The sequence below is a fragment of the Mobula birostris genome, chromosome 1 (genome assembly GCF_030028105.1).
Source record: "Mobula birostris isolate sMobBir1 chromosome 1, sMobBir1.hap1, whole genome shotgun sequence".
In the NCBI taxonomy this organism is placed as follows: Eukaryota; Metazoa; Chordata; class Chondrichthyes; order Myliobatiformes; family Myliobatidae; genus Mobula; species Mobula birostris.
The window spans coordinates 151,434,707-151,456,733 of NC_092370.1; the positions used below are offsets into that span (position 1 = coordinate 151,434,707).

Here is a 22,027-nt window from a genome sequence, read left to right on the forward strand (position 1 = left end):
CAGATCTAAATGGCCTACCCCTATTTCTTAAACTATGGCCTCTGGTTCTGGACTCACCCATCAGTGGGAACATGCTTCCTGCATACAGCGTGTCCAATCCCTTAATAATCTTATATGTTTCAATAAGATCCCCTCTCAGCCTTCTGAATTCCAGTGTATACAAGCCCAGTCGCTCCAATCTTTCGACATATGACAGTCCCGCCATCCCGGGAATTAACCTTGTGAACCTACGCTGCACTCCCTCAATAGCAAAAATGTCCTTCCTCAAATTTGGAGACCAAAACTGCACACAGTACTCCAGGTGTGGTCTCACCAGGGCCCTGTACAGCTGCAGAAGGACCTCTTTGCTCTTATACTCAATTCCCCTTGTTATGAAGGCCAGCATGCCATTAGCTTTTTTCACTGCCTGCTGTACTTGCATACTTGCTTTCAGTGACTGATGTACAAAAACACCTAGATCTCGTTGTGCTTCCCCTTTTCCTAACTTGACTCTATTTAGATAATAATCTGCCTTCCCGTTCTTACCACCAAAGTGGATAACCTCACATTTATCCACATTAAACTGCATCTGCCATGCATCTGCCCACTCACCCAGCCTGTCCAAGTCACCCTGTATTCTCATAACATCCTCCTCACATTTCACACTGCCTCCCAGCTTTGTGTCATCAGCAAATTTGCTAATGTTACTTTCAATTCCCTCATCTAAATCATTAATATATATTGTAAACAGCTGCGGTCCCAGCACTGAACCCTGCGGTACCCCACTAGTCACCGCCTGCCATTCCGAAAGGGACCTGTTAATCACTACTCCTTGTTTTCTGTCAGCCAACCAATTTTCAATCCATGTCAGTACTCTGCCCCCAATACCATGTGCCCTAATTTTGCCCACTAATCTCCTATGTGGGACTTTATCAAAGGCTTTCTGAAAGTCCAGGTACACTACATCCACTGGCTCTCCCTTGTCCATTTTCATAGTTATATCCTCAAAAAGTTCCAGAAGATTAGTCAAGCACGATTTCCCCTTCGTAAATCCATGCTGACTCAGACCAATCCTGTTACTGCTATCCACATGTGTCATAATTTCATCTTTTATAATTGACTCCAGCATCTTTCCTACCACCGATGTCAGGCTAACCCGTCTATAATTCCCTGTTTTCTCTCTTCCTCCCTTCATGAAGAGAGGAACAACATTAGCCACCCTCCAATCCACAGGAACTGATCCTGAATCTACAGAACATTGGAAAATGATTACCAATGCGTCTATGATTTCTAAAGCCACCTCCTGTAAGTACCTTGGGATGCAGACCATCAGGTCCCGGGGACTTATCAGCCTTCAGACCCAACAGCCTATCCAACACCATTTCCTGCCTAATATAAATTTCCTTCAATTCATCCACTACCCTAGGTCTTTTGGCCACTATTTCATTTGGGAGATTGTTTGCGTCTTCCCTAATGAAGACAGATCCAAAGTACCTGTTCAACTCGTCTGACATTTCCTTGTTCCCCATAATAAATTCACCCGCTTCTGTCTTCAAGGGCCCAATTTTGGTCTTAACTATTTTTTTTCCTTTTCACATACCTAAAGAAGCTTTTACTATCTTCCTTTATATTCTTGGCTAGTTTACCTTCGTACCTCATTTTTTCTCCACATATTGCCCTTTTAGTTACCTTCTGTTGCTCTTTAATAGTTTCCCAATCCTCCAGCTTCCCACTCGTCTTTGCTATGTTATACTTCTTCTCTTTTATTTTTCTGCTGTCCATTACTTCCCTTGTCAGCCACGGCCTTCCCTTACTCCCCATTGGATCTTTTTTCCTCTTTGGAACGAACTGATCCTGCACCTTCTGCATTATTCCCAGAAACACTTGCCATTGCTGTTCCACTGTCATCCCTGCTAGGGTACTGTTCCATTGAACTTTGGCCAGCTCCTCCTTCATAGCACCATAGTTCCCTTTGTTCAACTGTAATACTGACACTTCTGAGTTTCCCTTCTCCCTCTCAAATTTTAGATTAAAACTTACCATATTATGGTCACTACCTCCTAATGGTTCCTTTACCTCGAGGTCCCTGATCAAATCCGGTTCATTGCACAACACTAAATGTAGAATTGCATTCTCTCTGGTAGGCTCCAGTACAAGCTGTTCTAAGAATCCATCTCGGAGGGACTCCACAAACTCCCTTTCTTGGGGTCCAGCACCAATCTGATTCCTCCAGTCTACCCTGCATGTTGAAGTCCCCCATAACAACTGTAGCATTACCTTTGCGACATGCCAATTTTAACTCTTGATTCAACTTACACCCTACATCCAGACTACTGTTTGGGGGCCTGTAGATAACTCCCATTAGGGTCTTTCTACCCTTACAATTTCTCAGTTCTATCCATACTGACTCTACGTCTCCTGATTCTTTGTCATGCCTCGCAAGGGACTGAATATTATTCCTCACCAATACAGCCACCCCACCCCCTCTGCCCATCAGTCTGTCCTTTCCATAGGACGTATACCCTTGAATATTCATTTCCCAGGCCCTGTCCACTTGAAGCCATGTCTCTGTTATTCCCACAACATCAAGTTCCTCCAGCGTGTTGTGAGTGTTGCTAGTAAAAACAAATGCTTTCACAAATGCACAAATTTACTCAAAGAATCATACATTTATTCATCATTCCTGTTTCAGAAAGGTCCATTCACTTCATTAATCTTCCCTTGTAAAGAATTCCTTACTGCTTTCACCAGTCTTTTGGATATAATGCAACATTAGAAACTTCTTAGGTCAACTTGTTGATACTTTTTTGCCATTATCTTTATCTTAATATACTTAAACTGTTCTTTGGCTAAATTATATTAATCCTTTTCATGGACACCTATGAAAACTTAAGTTCACTCAATTAGAATACTTAAATTATCAATTGCAATACTGGTATCAATTTTTAGCCCTCAAGCAAACTATAACCAAAGAGAACTTACCTTTGTTTGTTGTGACTTGTAGTAATGGTAGAAAAAGAGATTGAAGTGCTTCTGACATTCTGGCTTCAGCTCATAAACACCATGCCCAGTTAACCCTGGTTTTCTAGAGAGAGCACAGCGGTCATGAAGCTCTTCCTGTGGAGTGTATATACAGTCCTCCAATACCCATAACAGTTACAAGCACTTTGAGGATGCAAATGTGAGTTGACTCTGCTTTTGGAATTCTGAGCAGATATTGATTCCAATCAGTCACCTCAACAAAGATCACTTTGTAAAACTGAAACTTTGCAGATTCAATCTGACATGCTGGAGAAGATTAAAATAATCTATAAAGATCAACTACATTGTGTTTTAGTGATAGGAAGGAACTTTCAAAGTACTTGAGCTCAAATTTGCATTGAAAGCAATAGAACAGCTCCATATAAATTTCTAGCCTATGGATTATAACAAACAGTTGGAAGGGGGCTGATGAGATGCACCCCACAGTCTAATTGCTCTGAAAGGAATTGTCTCTGGTGACCCTTCTTCTATTGATCAAGAGCATATCTTAATGAGGGTGATAAAAGTCCTAAGGTATGTGGAAGCAATATTTTAGAGTACCTATGAATGAAAATATTTCTAATTTTCCAAAAAGAAAATGACTTATAACTGAGAAAATTTAATTCTTCAATAACTAAACCAGCATATTAGCACCGAAAAAAATTAGCCTTTGCTCAAATAATTATACTAGTATATTCTACGGAAGTTTAGACTTACTTAAATGTAGCCACTTGATGTATAACTTTTTCCAAACCAGTTTCATTGTTCTCCTGTAAAAACATTTTGAAAACAGAAATGGCATTTTTGGATGCTTCCCCCAAAGGGTGGCTGATAATAATCACATTTTCATGGTGATCATTTACATCACTCACAGTATTTAAAATTGTACCTGATATTCTCCCAAAACAGTGTCATCACACAGGACAGTAGTAGATATAAAAAACACATAAATTGGAGATAGTCACATCAAAACGGCTTACATTTCTACTCTAATACACAAAATGCTGGAGGAACTCATCAGGTCAAGCAATATCCATGGATGAAAATGGACAGTCAACGTTTTGGGCTGAAACCCTTCATCACAACTCTTAACAAATTCCTATTTCCTTCATTAAAGCAGCCAGCAATGAGTAACATTGGCACTGATTACATCCTAAGCCAAAAAAAAATACACCAAACACCACAGGTATTAAGTACAATAATAAACTGGAATTTTAATTCAGGGTGCAATTACAATTGCAACAGATTTGTCAGGTGAGATCTCCCCTTCAGGAAACCATGATGACTTTGACCTACTTTATCATGTGCCACCAAGAAGTCTGAAACCTCATTCTTTATCATGGATTTCCAACCACTAAGGTTAGGCTAACTGGCCTGTTCTTTCTCCTGCCTGCCTCTCTCACCCATCTTAAAGAGTGGAGTAACATTTGCAATTTTTCAGTGCACAGGAACCATTCCAGAATCTGGTGGTTCTTGAAAGTTAACTACTAATGTCTCCTGCAATCTCTTCGGCGACCTCTTTCAGAACCCTGGGGTGTAGTTCACTACCCTTTCCAATCTTTTAGCTTCACAAACACCTTCTGCAAAGTAATAGCAACTGCACTCTCTGCCCCTGACACTCTCCAATATCTGGCATATTGCTAGTGTCTTCCACAGTTAAAACTGACACAAAATACTTAAGTTCATCCACCATGTCTTTGTTCCCCCATTAATACCTCTGATGGTGTCACATCTCATCACGAGTGGGTAAGTGTGCCTGACGAGGGTCACCAGTTAAAAATAAAACAGCTCATAAGCCATAACAGCATGTTAGTGCAAGGGGTTTTATTTAGTGCCAGGTGAAAAAAAGAGCAAAAGCTGCCCAAAAGTTGTGAAGAAACTAAGTGTTTACAAATAGACAAATGAAAACAAACACGTCAACAAATACACTCAAAAAACTTCTTGGCATGTCAACAAGTACTCTCAAAAACTTCTATAGGTGTACTGTGGAGAGCATTCTGACAGGCTGCATCACTGTCTGGTATGGAGGGACTACTGCACAGGACCAGAAGAAGCTGCAGAAGGTTGTAAATCTAGTCAGCATCTTGGGTACTAGCCTACAAAGTATCCAGGACATCTTTAGGGAGTGGTGTTTCAGAAAGGCAGCGTCCATTATTAAGGACCCCCAGCACCCAGTGCATGCCCTTTTCTCACTGTTACCATCAGGTAGGAGGTACAGAAGCCTGAAAGCACACTCTCAGTGATTCAGGAACAGCTTCTTCCCCTCTGCCATCTGATTCCTGAATGGACATTGAATCTTTGGACACTACCTCACTTTTTAAAAAAATATACACTATTTCTGTTTTTGCACTATTTTTGTAATCTATTCAATATATGTAATTGATTTACTTGTTTATTTATTACTGTTACTTTTTTCTCTGTTATGTATTGCATTGAACTGCTGGTGCTGGGTTAACAAATTTCACATCATGTCCCAGTGATAATAAACCTGATTTTGATTTTGACGTACAAGAATTTACCAATATACTTTCTCCATAACACACTTTGTTGTTAACTTTCCAATATAACCATTCACCATCAACAGCTCTCAGCAAAGCCAAACTGAGATATTAAATCTACCTGCGTAGGGTGTAGTGCATCTGCTCCCACAAACCTATGCATCATTTTAGGATGCCCCAAACTGTCCCTTGGGTCTTTTGGGGTCGTTCTGTTGTCTACAAACAGTGCGTGGAAATAAATGAAACTGTTTGGAATGTCTGTGTCTAGAATCCTTATTTGTATGAATTACAAACCAGTAGAGCACGTTAACTGAAGGAATTGTTTTGATTAACCAAGCTAGCAAATGTTTTACTGTTGGGGTGTGTAAATGGTGAACTCGCAAGAACTGCAGAATAGGAGGGCAAACTGTGTGAACTATGGGAGAGACTGGACCAGGGACAGAATAAGGAGGAGTGACTAACCGGGCAAAGGGGCAAGGTTAGTGGGAGAATTAGCAATGTCAACCTGTTCTGTTTAAGATGGCTTTGTGGCCACGTTTGCAGACAACATGAAGATAGCTAGAGGGACAGGCAGTGTTGAGGAAGTAGTGAGTCTGCAGAAGGACTTAAATAGAGTGGGCAAAGAAGTGGCAGATAGAATATACTGTAGAGAAGTGTATAGTCATGCACTTTGGTAGAAGGAATAAAGGCATAGACCATTTTCTAAATGTAGAAAAATTTCAAAAAAATCAGGGGTGCAAAGGGACTTGGGCGTCCTTGTGCAGGATCCCCTGAAGGTTAACTTGCAGGTTGAGTCAGTGGTGAGGAAGGCAAATGCAATGCTAGCATTCATTTCAAGAGGATTAGAATATAAAAGCAAGCTTTATAAAGCACTGGTAAGGCCTCCCTTGCAGTATTGAGAGCAGTTTTGGGCCCCTTATCTAAAAAAAGACGTGTTGGCATTGGAGAAGGTCTAGAGGAGGTTCACCAGAATGATTCTGCAAATGAAAGGGTAAATGCATGAAGAGCATTTGATGGCTCGAGGCCTGTACTTGCTGGAGTTTAGAAGAACGAAGGGAGATATCACTGAAACCTATTGAATATTGAAAGGCTTAGATGGAGTGGATGTTAAGAAGATGTCTCCTATATTGGGGGAGACTAGGATCAGAAGGCACAGATTCAGAATAGAGGGACTCCATTTAGAACAGTGATGAGGAAGAATTTATTTAACCAGAGGATAGTGAATCTGTGGAATTCAATGCCGCAGAAAGTTGCGGAGGCCAAGTCATTGGGTGTACTTAAAAGTGGAGATTGATAGGTTCTTGATTAGTCAGGACATCAAAGGTTACGCGTAGAAGGTCGGAAAACATGATTGAGAGGGATAATAAATCAGCCATGATGGAATGGTGGAGCAGACTCAATGGGCCGAATAGCCTAATTATTAGAATCAGGTTTAATATCATCAGCATATGTAGTGAAATTTGAAAATTTTGCGGCAGCAATAGAAAGTAATACATAATAGAGAAAAATGAACCACAGTATGACTATATTAAATAGTTAAATTAGTGCAAAAAAAATAGTAATATGGTAGTGTTCATGGGCTCAATGTCACACCACTCAGAAATCCAATGGCAGGGGGAAGACACTGTTTCTGAATTGTTGAGTGTGTGCCTTCAGGCTTCTGTACCTCCTACCTGATGGTAGAAATGAGAAGAGGGCATGTCCTGGTTAATAGGAGTCTTTAATGTTGGACACCACCTTTTTGAGGCACTGCTCCTTGAAGATGTCCTGATTATTACAGAGGCTAGTGCCCAGGATAGAGTTGACTAAGTTTATAACTCTCTGTAGCTTACTTCGATCTTGTGCAGTAGCCCCCAACCCCCCATACCAGACAGTGATGCAGCCAGTAAGAATGCTCTCCACAGTTAAATCTATATAAATTAGCGAGTGTCTTTAGTGACAAACCAAATCTCCTCAAACCCCGAATGAAATATAGACGCTGTCTTGCCTTCTTTATAGCTGCATCGATATGATGGGTCCAGGTTAGCTCCTTGGACATACTGACAACCAAGAACTTGAAATTTCCACTTCTGATCCCTCTAGGAGGAACGAAGCATTCCCTCATCTTACCCTTTCTGAAGTCCACAATCAACTCTTTGGTCTTACTGATGTTGACTGCAACACCACTCAACTATCTGGTGTATCTTGCTCCTGCACATCCCCCGTCGCCATCTGAGATTTTGCCAACAATAGTGGTATTGTCAGCAAACTTACAGATGGCATTTGAGATGTGCCTAACCACACAGTCATGGGTGTAGAGAGACTAAAGCAATGGACTAAGCACACATCCCTGAAGTGCCCAGTGTTGATTTCAGTGAGATGGTGATATTATTTCCAATCAGCACAGACTGTGGTCTTCCAAATTGCAATGGGTCCAGGTCTTTGCTGAGGCAGGAATTGATTCTAGCCATAACCAACGTCTCAAAGCACTTCATCACAGCATCCTGGCCTGCTGCGTTCACCAGCAACTTTTATGCATGTTGCTTGAATTTCCAGCATCTGCAGAATTCCTGTTGTTCATCACAGTATATGTTAGTGCTACTGGACGACAGTCATTAAGGCAGCTCACACTACTCTTCTGGTGTAATTATTGCAGGTCAAAACTTCCGACTGTAGCAATGAGAGATTGTAAATGTCTTTGGAAACCACCACCAGTTGGTTGGCATAGGTTCTCAGAGCCTTACCAGGTACCCCATCAGGACCTGTTGCATTGCGAGGGTTTACCCTCTTGAAAGAGGGCCTCCGAGATAAAGATCACAGGGTCACCGGGTGCTGCAGGGATTTGCACAGGCGTAGTTTTATTCTCCCTTGCAAAGCGTGCAAAAAAGGTGTTGAGCTTGCTTGGGAGTGAAGCATCACTGCCATTCATGATGTTGGGTTTTGCTTTGTAGGAAGTAATGGCCAGCAAACCCTGCCAGAGTTGACATCATCTCCAACCTTGCTCAGAACTGTTCCTTAGCTCTTGAATAGCCCTCTGCAAATCATACTCGGCTTTCTTGTAGAGACCTGGGTTGCCAGACTTGAGTGCCACAGATCTATCCCTCAGCAGACTATGAACCTTCTGCTTCATCCATGGCTTTTGATTTGGGTATGTATAGTATGTTCTTGTAGGCACACAATTATCCAAGCAGGCTTTAATGAAGACAGTGACAGCTGTGGCATACTTATTCAAATTCAAAAATGAATCCCTGAATACTGTCCAGTCCACCAATTCAAAGCAGTCCTGTAAGTGCTTCTGTGCCTTCCTTGTCCATACATTTTTGGTCCTGACTACTGGTGCTACAGTCTTCAGTTTTTACCTATATTCAGCCAGGTGTTTAGACTATCCAAAGTGTTTGGCATGGAATAGCATGGTAAGCACTCTTTGATGGTGGTATAACAGTGGTCCAGTGTATTGTTTCTGCTGGTACTACAAGTGACTTGATGGTAACAGAGACTTTTTCAAGTTGGCTCGGCTGAAGACCCCAAAATGATGGGGAAGGCATCAGGATGTGCTCTTTCATTGCTCAGTTTGTCTAGAGATTGTCTTTCATTAGCCTGAGGTGGAATGTACACCACAACCAGAATGATTGCTTAAATCTCACATGGAGGTAAAATGGACGACACTTGATCGCGAGGTTTTCCAGGTATGGTGAACAGGTCTGGGATACCACTGCCACATTTATACACCACAAAGAGTTGATCATTAAGCACAGTCCTCCTCCCCTGCTTTTCAAAGACTCAGCAGTCCTATCTTGGCGGTGTATCGTGAACCCATTGATCTCAATTGCTGCATCCAGAATGGAAAGGGTTAACCAAGATTCTGTGAAACAAGAGAGGCAAGTGGTCCTAATGTCCCTCTGATACATCGCCTTAGCTGAGATCTTCAATCTTATTTACCAAAGACTGTATGTTTGCAAACAAGATGGTTGGTATTGGAAGTCAAAAGATGTGCTTCTTTAAGTGAACTATTGGTTCAACTCAGCATCCCCTCTTCTACCATCTTAAGGAGAATCCGTGACCAGGGTCTGTTCGAGTTCTGTCAATTTTAAGTAATGATCGATTTTTAAAGTCACATTAAAATGATGTTATTAACTGTACAGACCTTAGATGTAGTTGTGGTTCTCAGCTGTAGTAGGCTGAAACGGGACTATTTGATGGTATCCATTATAGTTGCATGCACAAGTTGCCTTGTCGGTGGCGCCCCAGAAGCAACAATTATGCTCCTACGTCATATGGTCTGATAGCAATTCAATTGCTTTCAAATACTCTGAAGCAGCATGAGTTGACAAATGGTCAATATCAATGGAGGTACTATCTTTATCCTACTTTAAATATACAGCTCAAAGTGTCAAGAAAAATATTTGATGAGCTAGGTACACTCACGTTCTCAGGTAATAATTTTGCCAGTTCACTGTGAGGCATTGGTTCAATACACAGTAAATGGATCACCTCTCTGAGAGTGACATCATCTTTCATCACATGGCCTACTCCAGGAACATACCTCTCCCCTGCATGGAAACAAGATGTAAACTTATTAGTCTATGATGGTGGAAGGTTGGTATTCAAACTAATATGCCAACAGGTTAAAAGAATAGAATATCAATTACAGGCATAGATAGGGTGAATGCATACAGTCTCAACATAGAACCACATAGCAAGATACAGGCCCTTTGGCCCATGATTTTTGTGTTGACCTTGTAAAATTTCCTAGATCAGTCTAACCCTTCCCTCCTACAAAGCCCTCCATTTTTTCGATCGTAAATGTACCTCTTTAAGAATATATTTAATGTCCCTAATTTACCTGCCTCTACCTACACCCTTGCCAGTGTTCCAGGCAATAATCACACTTATTTTACCCCCCCCCCCATACTTACCCCTATCACCTTAAACTTATGCCCTCTCATATTAGTCACTTCTACCATGGTAAAAGTCCTTGGCTATCCACTTGATCTTTGCCTCTTATCATCTTGTACACCTCCATCAAGTCACCACTCATTTTCATTTGGCCCAAAGAGAAAAGCCCCAGAACAGATCCCTATAAAACATCTTGTTGACTTCCAGGCAGAAAACGCTCTGCCTTCTATGGGCAAGCCATTTGTGAATCATCCAATCAAGTGGAACTGGTCCTGTGATCAGTGAGGACACAAAGATCATTGTCAAAAGTGCAGTAGTCTCTTCCCTCACTTCCCATAGCAACCTGAGGTATATTCCATACAGCCCCAGGGCCTTGTCTATCCGAATGTTTTTCAAAGATTCCAACTCAACCTCCTCCTTAGCACTGATATGTTCCAGTACAGCAGCCTGTTTTACACTGTACTCACAAATGTCATGGTCTGGCTCACTGGTTAATACCAAAGCAAAATATTCATTAAGGACGCAATCACAAGGAAATCTGCAGATTCTGGAATTTCAAGCAACACATATAAAAGTTGCTGGTGAACGCAGCAGGCCAGGCAGCATCTCTAGGAAGAGGTACAGTCGACGTTTCGGGCCGAGACCTTTCATTGGGACCTGAAGAAGGGTCTCAGCCCGAAACGTCGACTGTACCTCTTCCTAGAGATGCTGCCTGGCCTGCTGCGTTCACCAGCAATTTTTATGTGTGATGTTATTCATTAAGGACATTCCCTACCTCCTCCAACACCAGGCACATTTTCTTTTCTTTCCCTAAACGATCCTACCTTCACTCTACTCATCCTCTTGTTCTTGATAGAAATGTGGAACACTATGGTTTTCCTTAATCTTACTCGCCAAGACCATCTTGTGCACCATTCTAGCTCTCCTTGGCCATTTTTAAGCTAGTTCCTGATGACATTGTAGCTCTCTTGAGTCCTGTCTGATCCTTGCTTACTAAATCTTAAGTAAGCTTTCTCCTTCTTCCTGACAAGATGTCCCATATCTCTTGTCAACCATGGTTCCTTCACCCTACCATATTTTCCCTGCCTGAAGGGAACAAAGCTATCTCAAACCCCATACAAGTGCTCCTTGAACAACTTCCACATTTTTGGTGTTGATTTCCTAGTACATCCGTTTGCAATTTATGCTCTCAAGTTCCTGCCTAATCGCACCATAATTTCCTCTCCCTTAATTAAATATGTTCCCATACTGTCTGCTCCTATCCCTGTCCAACACTATAGTAAAAGTCAGGGAGTTGTAATTAGTGTCTCTGAGAGAGATCTGATACCTGATCAGGTTCGTTGCCTAGAACCAGATCCAATTTGATCTTTCTTCTAGTCAGCTTGTCTACATACCGTGTCGGGAATCCTTCCTGCACACAGCTAACAAATTCTACCCCATCTAAATCGTTTGCACGAAAGAGTTGCCAATTAATATCAGGGAAGTTCAGGCCACTCATGAGAACCACCCTGATATTTTTGCACCTTTCCAAATTGTACTTACTAATCTGTCCTTTAGTGTTCCTTCTGTTATGGGGGGGGGGGGGTTTACAGAATACTCCCAATAGAGTGAATGCTTCCTTCCTGTTTCTGACTTCCATCCACAATGATTCAATAGAAAACCCCTCCATTACCTCCAGGATGTCCTCCCTTTGTGCAGCTGTGTTACCATCCCTGATTAGCTGTGCCATTCTCCCACCACTTATTTCCTTCCCTGTCCCTTTTGCAACAACTAAAACCCAGAACATCCAGCAGCCATTTCTGCCCTTGTGACAGACAAGTCTCTGTAATGGCCACAGTCCCATGTACTGAACTATGTTGCAAATTGATCACACTTGTTCCTGATACTTCTTGCACAAAAATAGACAAAATTTCAACCCTTACCACTGACTGCAATTTTACTCCATTAACTGCCTGCCATTACTCACAAGCTACAACTACAAGTAGCTGTACACCAAATGCCCCATCCTCTGCCCTGTCACTGATTCCCACCCCCCTGCCAAACTAGTTTAAATCTTTCCCAACAGCTCTGGCAAACCTGCCCACAAAGATACAGGTTGACCTTCACTAATCTGGCACCACTGAGACCTGAGGAGTGCTGGATTAGTGAAAATGCCAAATTACAGAAGGATCATATTAAGCATAATCAGTGCTGGATTATCGAAGGAACCAGATTACAGGTAGTCGGATTAGTGAAGGTCAACTGTATTACTCCCCCTCGAGTTCAGGAGTAGCCCATCCTTTATACACGTCATACTTCCCCAGAAGAGATCCCAATGATCCACAAATCCAAAACCATGCCCCTGCACAAATTCCTCAGTCACATATTCATCTACCAAATCATCTTGTTCTAACCTTCACTGGCACGTGGCACAGGCAGCAATCCTGAGATTACTACCATTGAGTTCTGCTTTTCAGCTTCCTACCTAGCTCCCAATATTCTCTTTTCAGATCCTTATTCCATTTCCTGTCCATGTCTTTATATCACAACCTCTGGCTGCTTACCCTCTCCCTTTAGAATGCTGTGGACCCAATCATCCCTGACCCTAGCATCTGGAGGCAACATACCATCCGAGAGTCTCATTCAGGTCTACAGAACTTCCTGTCTGCTCCCCGAACGACTAAATGTCCCATCACCACTACACTCCTCTTCTCCCCCGTTCCCTTCTGAACCAGGCTCAGTTCCAGTTATCTGGTCACTGCGGCTTTCTTCGGTAGGTTAACCACCCACCCCCACCAAACAGTACCCAAAGTGGTATACCTGTTATTGAAGGGAACAGCCATAAGGGTACTCTGCACCATCTGCCTATTCCCTTTCCCTCTCCCTCTCCTTACAGTCACCCAGCTACCTGCCTCCTGCAAGTTAGAGGTAACTAGCTCACTGTAGCTCTTATTTATCACCTCCTTATTTGGACATATGAGCTGAAGGTCATCCAACTTCAGCTCCAGTTCCCTGAGTAATAAGTTCACGCACATTTAGTTATCAAGCAGACAGAAGGTCTCTCACTTCTTTAGCTAGGCAAAGAAAGGAAGCTTACCAGAAACTTACCTTTGCCTCCACCTCTTCTTGCCAAAGCCCTGGGGGGCTCCACTCTGACACTGGCCACTCACACAATGATCACTTCGCTTAAACCCAACTTCTTTTTATAGAACTTTGCCAAATCCCTAATAAACTACAATATTTCAAGCCCACCAAAAAGTTCCAAGAGCTCAGAGTTTGTGCTCACCTCCCTCACCTCCAAACAAGTAACTGTTCGCAATACCTCAAGTCTGTCAAAAGTTCCGAAAAGCCCCACTCCCGTTTCAAACCTTGAGCTTAGCTCACTCACCTCCAAATAATTTCCCAGGGATGTGGAATCAAGAACTAGAGTCATCACAAACAAAAGAAAATCTGCAGATGCTGGAAATCCAAGCAAGACACACAAAACGTTGGCCAAGCAGCATCATGAAAAAGAGTACACCCAACGTTTCGGGCCAAGACCTTTCATCAGAACTGGGGGAGAAAAGATGAGGAGTCAGAGTAAGAAGGGTGGGGCAGAAGAGGAAGAACCACAAGGTGATAGGTGAAACAGGAGTGGGGGTGAGGGGTGAAATAAAGAGTTGGGAAGTTGATTGGTGAAGGAAATACAAGGCTGAAGGGGGAATCTGATAGGAGAGGACAGAAGACCATGGAAAAAAAGAGGGAGGAGCACCAGAGGGAGGAGATGGGCAGGTAAGGTGAGAGAGAGAAATATTAGTAGGCAATGGTGAAGGTGGGGGGGGGGGGGGCGCAGGGACAGCATTACCGGAAGTTCAAGAAATTGATGTTTATGCCATCAGGTTAGAGGCTACCGAGATGAATATAAGGAGTTGCTCCTCCAACCCGAGTGTGGCCTCATCGCGACAGTAGAGGTGGCCATAGATGGACACGTCGGAATGGGAATGGGAAGTGGAATTAAAATGGATGGCCACTGGGAGATCTCGCTTTTTCTGGCGGATAGAGTGTAGGCACTCGGCAATATACAGGAGGCCATACTGGGAGCACCAGATACAATAAGTGATGCTAGATTCACAGGTGAAGTAACACCACACCAGGAAGGAACACTTGGGGCCCTGAATCGTAGTGAAGGAGGAGATGTAGGGGCAGGTGTAGCATGTGTTTTGCTTGCAAGGTTGTGCCAGGAAGGACAGCAGCTGGGAGGGATGAATGGACAAGGAAGTCGCGTAGACCGCGATCCCTGCAGAAAGCAGAAAATGGGGGGGGGGGGGGAGGGGGAGGAGGAAAGATGTGCTTGGTGAGGGGACCCTGTTGGAAATGGCAGACTTCCAATTGAAAACAAGGAAAAATCTGCAGATGCTGGAAATCCAACCATTCCAATCACAAACAATACTGCCCTCAACTGCATCTCTTCCATTTTGCACACATCTGCCTTAGCCCATCCTCCCGCACCCCACCAGAGATAGGGCTCCTCTTGCTCTCAACGACCACCCCACCAGCTTCCATGTCTAGCACATAATTCTCCATAACTTCCGCCATCTCCAACGGGATCCCACTACCAAGCACATTTTTCCCTCCCGTCCACTTTCTGCTTTCCACAGAATCGCTTCCTACGTGACTTCCTTGTCCATTCGTCCATGGCCTCCTCCATTGTTGCGATGAGGCCACACTCAAGTTGGAGGAGCAACACCTTATATTCCATCTGGGTAGCCTGCAAACTCATGGCGTGAACATTGAGTTCTCAAATTTCCAGTCATTCCCCCTCCCCCAACCCTTCACCATTCCCCTTTCCCTCTCTCACCATATCTCCTTACCTGCCCATTACCTCCCTCTGGTGCTCCTCCCTCTTTTCTTTATTCTATGGCCTTCTGTCCTCTCGTATCAGATTCCCCTTTCTCCAGTCCTGTATCTCCTTCACCAATCAACTTCCCAGCTCTTTAGTTCACCCCTCCCCCAGCCTCCCTGTTCCACCTATCACCTTGTGTTTTTCCTCCCATCACTCCACCTTCTTACACTGACTCCTCAACTTTTTCCTCTAGACCTGATGAAGTGTCTCAGTCCGAAACATCAACCGCACTTTTTTCCATAGATGCTGCCTGGCCAGCTGAGTTCCTCCAGCATGAGTTGCAAGAACTAAAGTGCAAAGGCTTAAGGAGAAAAAAAGGCTTTAATAGAAATCTGAAGAGCAACTTTTTCACCCAGAGAGTGGTTAGTACATGAATGAGCTGCCAGAGAAAGTGGTTGAGGCAGGTACAGTAACAGCATTTAAAAGGTATTCAGGAAAGGATCAGAAGGATAAGGGCAAATGAGACCAGCTTAGATGTTGATCTTGGTTAGTATGGACCAGTTGGGACGAAGGGCCCATTTTCATTGTTTATGACTCAGGATAGAAAACTTGGACTGCAATTAAAATGTTACATAAATTCTGCATCTAACACATTAGAGCCTACACCAAATAGTTTTCAGGCCAAGAGTCATCTGCCTCTCAAGTGTATGTTGATTGATTAAATAAGAGGCTAAAAAAATCTTGCAGATTGAATATAATCTGGGGAAATATGAGAGTCTTGAAAGAATATAAAATCAGAAGTCTGTTTAGAGAAATTGTAGAATGCTGATGAACAGAAGGATCTCAGCATCTTCACTCAGGAAACAAAATCAGAACATTATTCCCTAGTTACCTACAAACAAGCCAAAAGAAATATTGACTCAAAGGTTTCTAACAAAAATAAAATAGGGTAGTCCTGCAGGCCTACATAGCATTGGTAAGACTAACCCTAGAATTAAATTTTCGTGCCTTTAACTGAGGATGAAATAACTGCAATACAGACAATTCACAACAGATTTTTATTTATTTAGAAGAAGAAGAAAGCCCTCAACTCCGAGTGGAGTCATTGGGACGCTGTCATGATGGCGTTTTTTTTAAAGCAGGCTTTCTTATTCTTACGAGGCCAAGTTGCTAGCTCAACGCTCAACCCAGCACGGATGGAAAGTGTGCAAGGGAGCCGGCTGGATTCGAACACAGGAGTTTGCTCTTTTTAAATTTAGCGATACAGCACGGAGTAGGCCCTTCGCTGCCCCAACAACCCCCTGACAAACCCCAACTTAATCATGGGACAATTTACAATGACTAATTAATCGCTAAGCCTTTGGACTATGGGAGGAAACCAGAGAACCCAGGGAAAACCCACGCATTCAAAGGCAAGGACTCGTTATAGAATTGCACCGGAATTGAACTCCAAACTCCAGAACATCTGAAGCTGTAATAGCAGCAGTGCCAAGGTTAATTAAGTTGATTGAGGGGGTGGGACTGTATTTGTGTTAGAAGAATTAACAGCTTCTTAACGAAACTTTAAGATTCTTGAGGGCACTAGTCAAGACCAGAGAGGATCTTTCACTCATGATGGATGCAAGAACAGAATGGCATAATTAGGTTTATTCATTTAAACTGAAGAGTCAGAATGTCCACTTTCTGAGGATGGACAATCTGGAAATATGTAGCTTAGAGTATGGTGGTGAACAAGCTTATATATCCAATGCTAGCAATTTTTAATGTAAGTAAAGGTTATTGAAAGCAGGTTATTGAAAGTGGCGTTGATGTCACTGATCAGATCTAGGCTCAAGAGAGGGACCATTTAGTATACTCTATTTAATGTTCTATACCATCAGCATAAGAGGGCTGTTGACTATACTAAGTTCTGCTCAATTTCTTATACTCTAATGCTGGTTTACAGTCTGCTATTGTTTTTCCTATCAGATATATTTAAACAAGTTGTTAATCTGAAGCATTAGCATGAGCCATCATCTATTAGTTTGAATTCATGCGACAAATGCTTTGTGCATCATCTGGTTTTTCACTGAATTGGATTCAGCTGGAACTCTAATTGGACTCATTTGTACATTACATTCAGCCTTTAATTAATAAAATGAAGTCTTACCAACAACCATAATAATGAGGTGGAGTAATTCATCTATTAAAATATTAGTCTGCTGGATTACATCCTGCAATATATAAAAGGCAATTAAAAACTCATTAACAGATTGGACAATTTTAAGTTAAGCTGTTTCATTGTTTTAATATATTAAATGACTCTCATGCAAAAATTGAGATTAAATACAAAAGTAAAACAACTTTACATTTAAACCAACTTCTTCCATTAAGCTGAGCATGTCGCTGAGTCAATCAGATACTGACAGAACTGCAAGTTACAGCTACCTGTTTCTTCTTTATCTACTCTACTTGATACTGTGCACAAAGGAAGACAGTTGTAGTTGCAGGAGGTGAATCATTCCAGCCCCAGAATGCCACTGGAAAAGTTCCCAGGGCAATGCCTTAAAGGTCCAATCATCCTCAGCAGTTCTGGATTGAAATGTTCTCTGATGATTGCAATATTCAACTCCATTCATGCTTTCTAATGTAGCATGGTACAAGGCAAGAACAACATTCATGCTGGGGGCGATAACAGCAAGTGACATCCACTGCCATACTAATACCAGGTAACAACCACCTCCAACAAAAGAATCTAAGACCATACATAGGAGCAGAATTAGGCCACTTGGCCCATTGAGTCTGCTATGCCATTCCAACAGGGCTGACTTATTATCCCTCTCAACCCCATTCTGCCTTCTCCCCGTAACCTTTGACATCCCAATTTATCAAGAAACTGCATTAAATACCAAACCTCTGCATTACGTATCCCAAATAATTTAGCCCTCAAAGTTGTCTGTGGCAACAACGTCCACAGATTCACTGCCCTCTGCTTAAATAAATTTTCCCTCATCTTGGTTCTAAATGGATGTCTATCTGAGTCTGTGCACTCTGGTGCTAGACTCCCCCACTATAAGAAATATCCTTGCCATATCCACTCTAACTAGGCATTTCAATATTCAATATTCTTCATTCTTCTAAACTCCAACAAGTACAGGCTCAGAGCCATCAAATGCTCATGTTAATCTTTCATTCCCAGAATTATTCTTGTGAACCTCCTCTAGACCTTCTCCAACGCCAGCACATCTTTTCTTATACAAGGGGCCCAAAACTGCTCACAATACTCCAAGTACAGTCTGACCAATATCTTAAAAAGCCTCAGCATTACATCCTTTCTTTTGTATTCCAGTTCTCTCAAAATGAACACTAACTTCCTTGCCACTGACTCAACTGCAAGCTAACCTTCAGGGAGTCTTGCAGAAGGACTCCTAAGTCCCTTTGCACCTCTGATTTTCTCCCCACTTAGAAAATAATCCACATCTTTATTCCTTCTACTAAAGTGTACGACCATGTGCTTCCCTACACTACATTCCTTCTGGCATTTTTTTGCCCATTCTCCCAATCTGTTTAAGTCCTTCTGCAGGCACTCTGCTTCCTCAACATTACCTGCCCCTCCACCTATCTTTGTATTGTCCGCAAACTTGGCTAAAAAGTCATCAATTCCTTCACCCAAATCATTTGACACATAACGTGAAAAGAAGCAGTCCGAACACTCACCCCTGTGGAACACAACTAGTAACTGACAGTCAACCAGAAGAGGTATATTTTATTCCTGCTTTTTGCCTCCTGCCAGGCAGCCAATCTTAGACCACAAGACATAGGAGTAGAAATTGGGCCATATGGCCCATCATGTCTGCTCCACCAATCAATCATGGTTGATCTTTTTTCCTTTCCTTAGCCCCACTCCACAGCCTTCTCCCTGTATCCAATCAAGAACCTATCAATCTCTGCCTTAAATACAAACAACAACCTGGCCTCCATAGCTGCCTCTGGTAACAAATTTCACAAATTAGCCACCCTCTGGCTAAAGAAATTTCTCCACATTTTGTTTAAAATGGACACCCCTCTATCCCGAGGCTGTGCGCTCTTGCCCTAGACTCCCCCACCATGGTAAACATTCTTTCCACATCTACTCTGTCTAGACTTTGCAATGTTCAAAAGGTTTCAATGAGATTTTCCCTAATCCTTCTAAATTCCAGCAAGTACAGACCCATCAAACATTCCTCATATGATAATCCTTTCATTCCCAGAACCACACTTGTGAATCTCCTCTGAGCCCTCTCCAATGCTAACACATCTCTTCTGAGATGAGGAGCCCAAAACTGTTCACAGTACTCAAGGAAAGGCCTCATCAGTGCCTTATAAAGCCTCAGCATCACATCCTTGCTCTTGTATTCTAGGCCTCTTGAAATGAATACTAACATTGCATTTGTCTTCCTCACCACCAACTCTACCTGCAAGTTAAATTTTAGGGTGTTCTGCACCACGAGTTCCAAGTCCCTTTGCATCTCAAATGTTTGGATTTTCTTCCCATTTAGAATATAGTCTGCATCTTTACTTTATACTACCAAAGTGCACGACCATGCATTTTTCCAGCATTGTATTTCACTGGCCACTTTCTTGCCCATTCTCCTAATCTTCAAAGTCCTTCTCAGCCTGTTTCCTCAACACTACCTGCCCCTCCACCAATCTTTGCATCATCTGCAAACTTGGCAACAAAGCCATCTGTTCCATCATCTAAATCATTTATATACAGCATAAAAAGAAGTAGTCCCAACACCGACTCCCGCAGAACACCACCAGACACTGGCAGTCAACCGGAAAAGGATCCTAAAAAGAAGTGGTCCCAACACCGACTATTATGATCACTGCCATTCTAGTACCCATGGATCTTCCATTCACACTAGTATCTTCCCTGTTAAGCAACCTCATGTGCAGCATCTTATCTTAGGTGTATAAGATGATGAGAGGCATTGATTGTGTGGATAGTCAGAGGCTTTTTCCCCCAGGGCTGAAATGGCTAACATGAGAGGGCACAGTTTTAAGGTGCTTGGAAGTAGGTGCAGAGGAGATGTCAGGGGTAAGTTTTTTTTAAAATGCAGAGAGTGGTGAGTGCATGGAATAGGCTCCAGCAATAGTGTTGGAGGCAGACATGATAGGGTCATTTAAGAGACTCCTGGACTGGTACATGGAGTTCAGAAAAATTGAGGGCTATGGGTAACCCTAGGTAACTCTAAGGTAAGGACATGCCTGGCACAGCTTTGTGGGCCAAAGGGCCTGTGTTATGCTGTAGGTTTTCTACGTTTCTATGTTTGATCAAAGGCATTCTGAAAATCCAAATAAACTTCCAATCTCCTTTGTCTACCTTGCTTGTTACAAGTACCCCAAAACTGCAACCTTAAGATAGACTCCAACATCTTTCCAATCAGCTAACTTTCCCATAATTTCTGTTCTGCCTTCTGCCCTTCTTAAAGAGTAGTGACAGTCGCAATTTTTCAGTCCTCCGGAACTATCCAGAGCCGTTAAAGATCATTAATCATGCCTCCAAAAAATCTTCAGCTTACTCTTTCAGAAGCCTGGGTTGTAGTTCCATCAGATACAGGTGTCTGATCTACCCTCATATTTTTCAGTTTCCGAAGCACTTCTCCTTAGTAATAGCAAAAACACTCACTTCTGCCCGTCACTCTCACATTTCCAGCATTCTGCTGGTGTCTTCCACAGTGAAGACTGATGCAAAATACTTGCGTTCATTCACAATTTCTCTGTCCCCCATTATTACATCTCCAGTGTAATTTTCCAGCCATCAACACTTACTGGTCACTCTTCATATATCTGAAAAACTTCTTGTATCCTCTTTTATATTATTGGCCAGCTTACCCTCATCTTTTCTCTCTTTTGGCTTTTTAGTTGTCTTCTGTTGGTTTCATAAGTTTCCCAATCCTTTACTTTCCAACTAATTTTTGAGATATTATATACTCTCTCTTTTGCTTTTATGAAAACATAAGTCTTCCCTTCTTAGTCTCATTCCCCTTTAGAATACTCCTTCATCTTTTGGAAGTATTTTGCCTGTGCCTTCCAAATTGCTCGGGAAACTCCAGCCATTGCTGTGCTGTTGTCATCTCTGCTCACGTCCCCTTCCAATCAACATTGGACAGCTTTTCTCTCATGCCTCAGTAATTTCCTTTACTCCATTTAGTACTGACACATTCGACTTTAGCTTCTCCTTCTCAAACTGTAGTGTGAATTCTACTACTTTTTGACATCTGATGGTCAAAAGGGCAAGATTACCACTGGAGTTCAAAACTGGATTAATTGGAGCACTCACATCAAAGTTGCTGGTGAACGCAGCAGGTCAGGCAGCATCTCTAGGAAGAGGTACAGCCAACGTTTCAGGCCGAGACCCTTCGTCAGGACACTGACTGGTCAGCAGAAAACAGAGAGTGGGAATAAAGGGATCCTATTCAGGCTGGCTGCTGGTTACCAGTGGAGTTCCACAGGGGTCGGTGATGGGACCGCTGCTTTTTACAATTATATCAATGATTTGGACTACGGTATTAAAGGATTTGTGGCTAAATTTACCCATGATAGAAAGATAGGTGGAGGACCAGGTAGTGTTGAGGAAACAGTGAGCCTGCAGAGAGACTTAGATAGTTTAAGGGAATGGGCAAAGAAGCGGCAAATGAAATACAAAGTTGGAAAGTGTATGGTCATGCACTTTGGTGGAAGAAATAAATGAGCAGACTATTATTTAGATGGGGAGAGAATCCAAAATGCAGAGATGCAAAGGGACTTGGGAGTCCTTGTGCAAGATACCCTAAAGGTTAACCTCCAGGTTGAACTGGTTGTGAAGAAGATGAATGCAATGTTGGCATTC

At 42.5% G+C, this 22,027-nt stretch overlaps 1 protein-coding gene across 4 annotated transcripts in view; it reads right to left on the reverse strand.

The window, feature by feature from the left end:
* The window catches only part of ubr1 (ubiquitin protein ligase E3 component n-recognin 1), a 288,023-nt gene that overhangs the window by 135,003 nt on the left and 130,993 nt on the right, over nucleotides 1-22,027 (reverse strand). For all 4 annotated transcript variants that reach the window (XM_072264036.1, XM_072264044.1, XM_072264054.1 and 1 more), the window contains exons 20-23: nucleotides 17,324-17,387; nucleotides 9,903-10,027; nucleotides 3,718-3,770; nucleotides 2,962-3,064 (exon numbers count right to left, since the gene is read on the reverse strand). In XM_072264036.1, coding sequence (XP_072120137.1) covers nucleotides 2,962-3,064; nucleotides 3,718-3,770; nucleotides 9,903-10,027; nucleotides 17,324-17,387 — 345 coding nt within the window. The remainder of the gene's footprint in view (nucleotides 1-2,961; nucleotides 3,065-3,717; nucleotides 3,771-9,902; nucleotides 10,028-17,323; nucleotides 17,388-22,027) is intronic.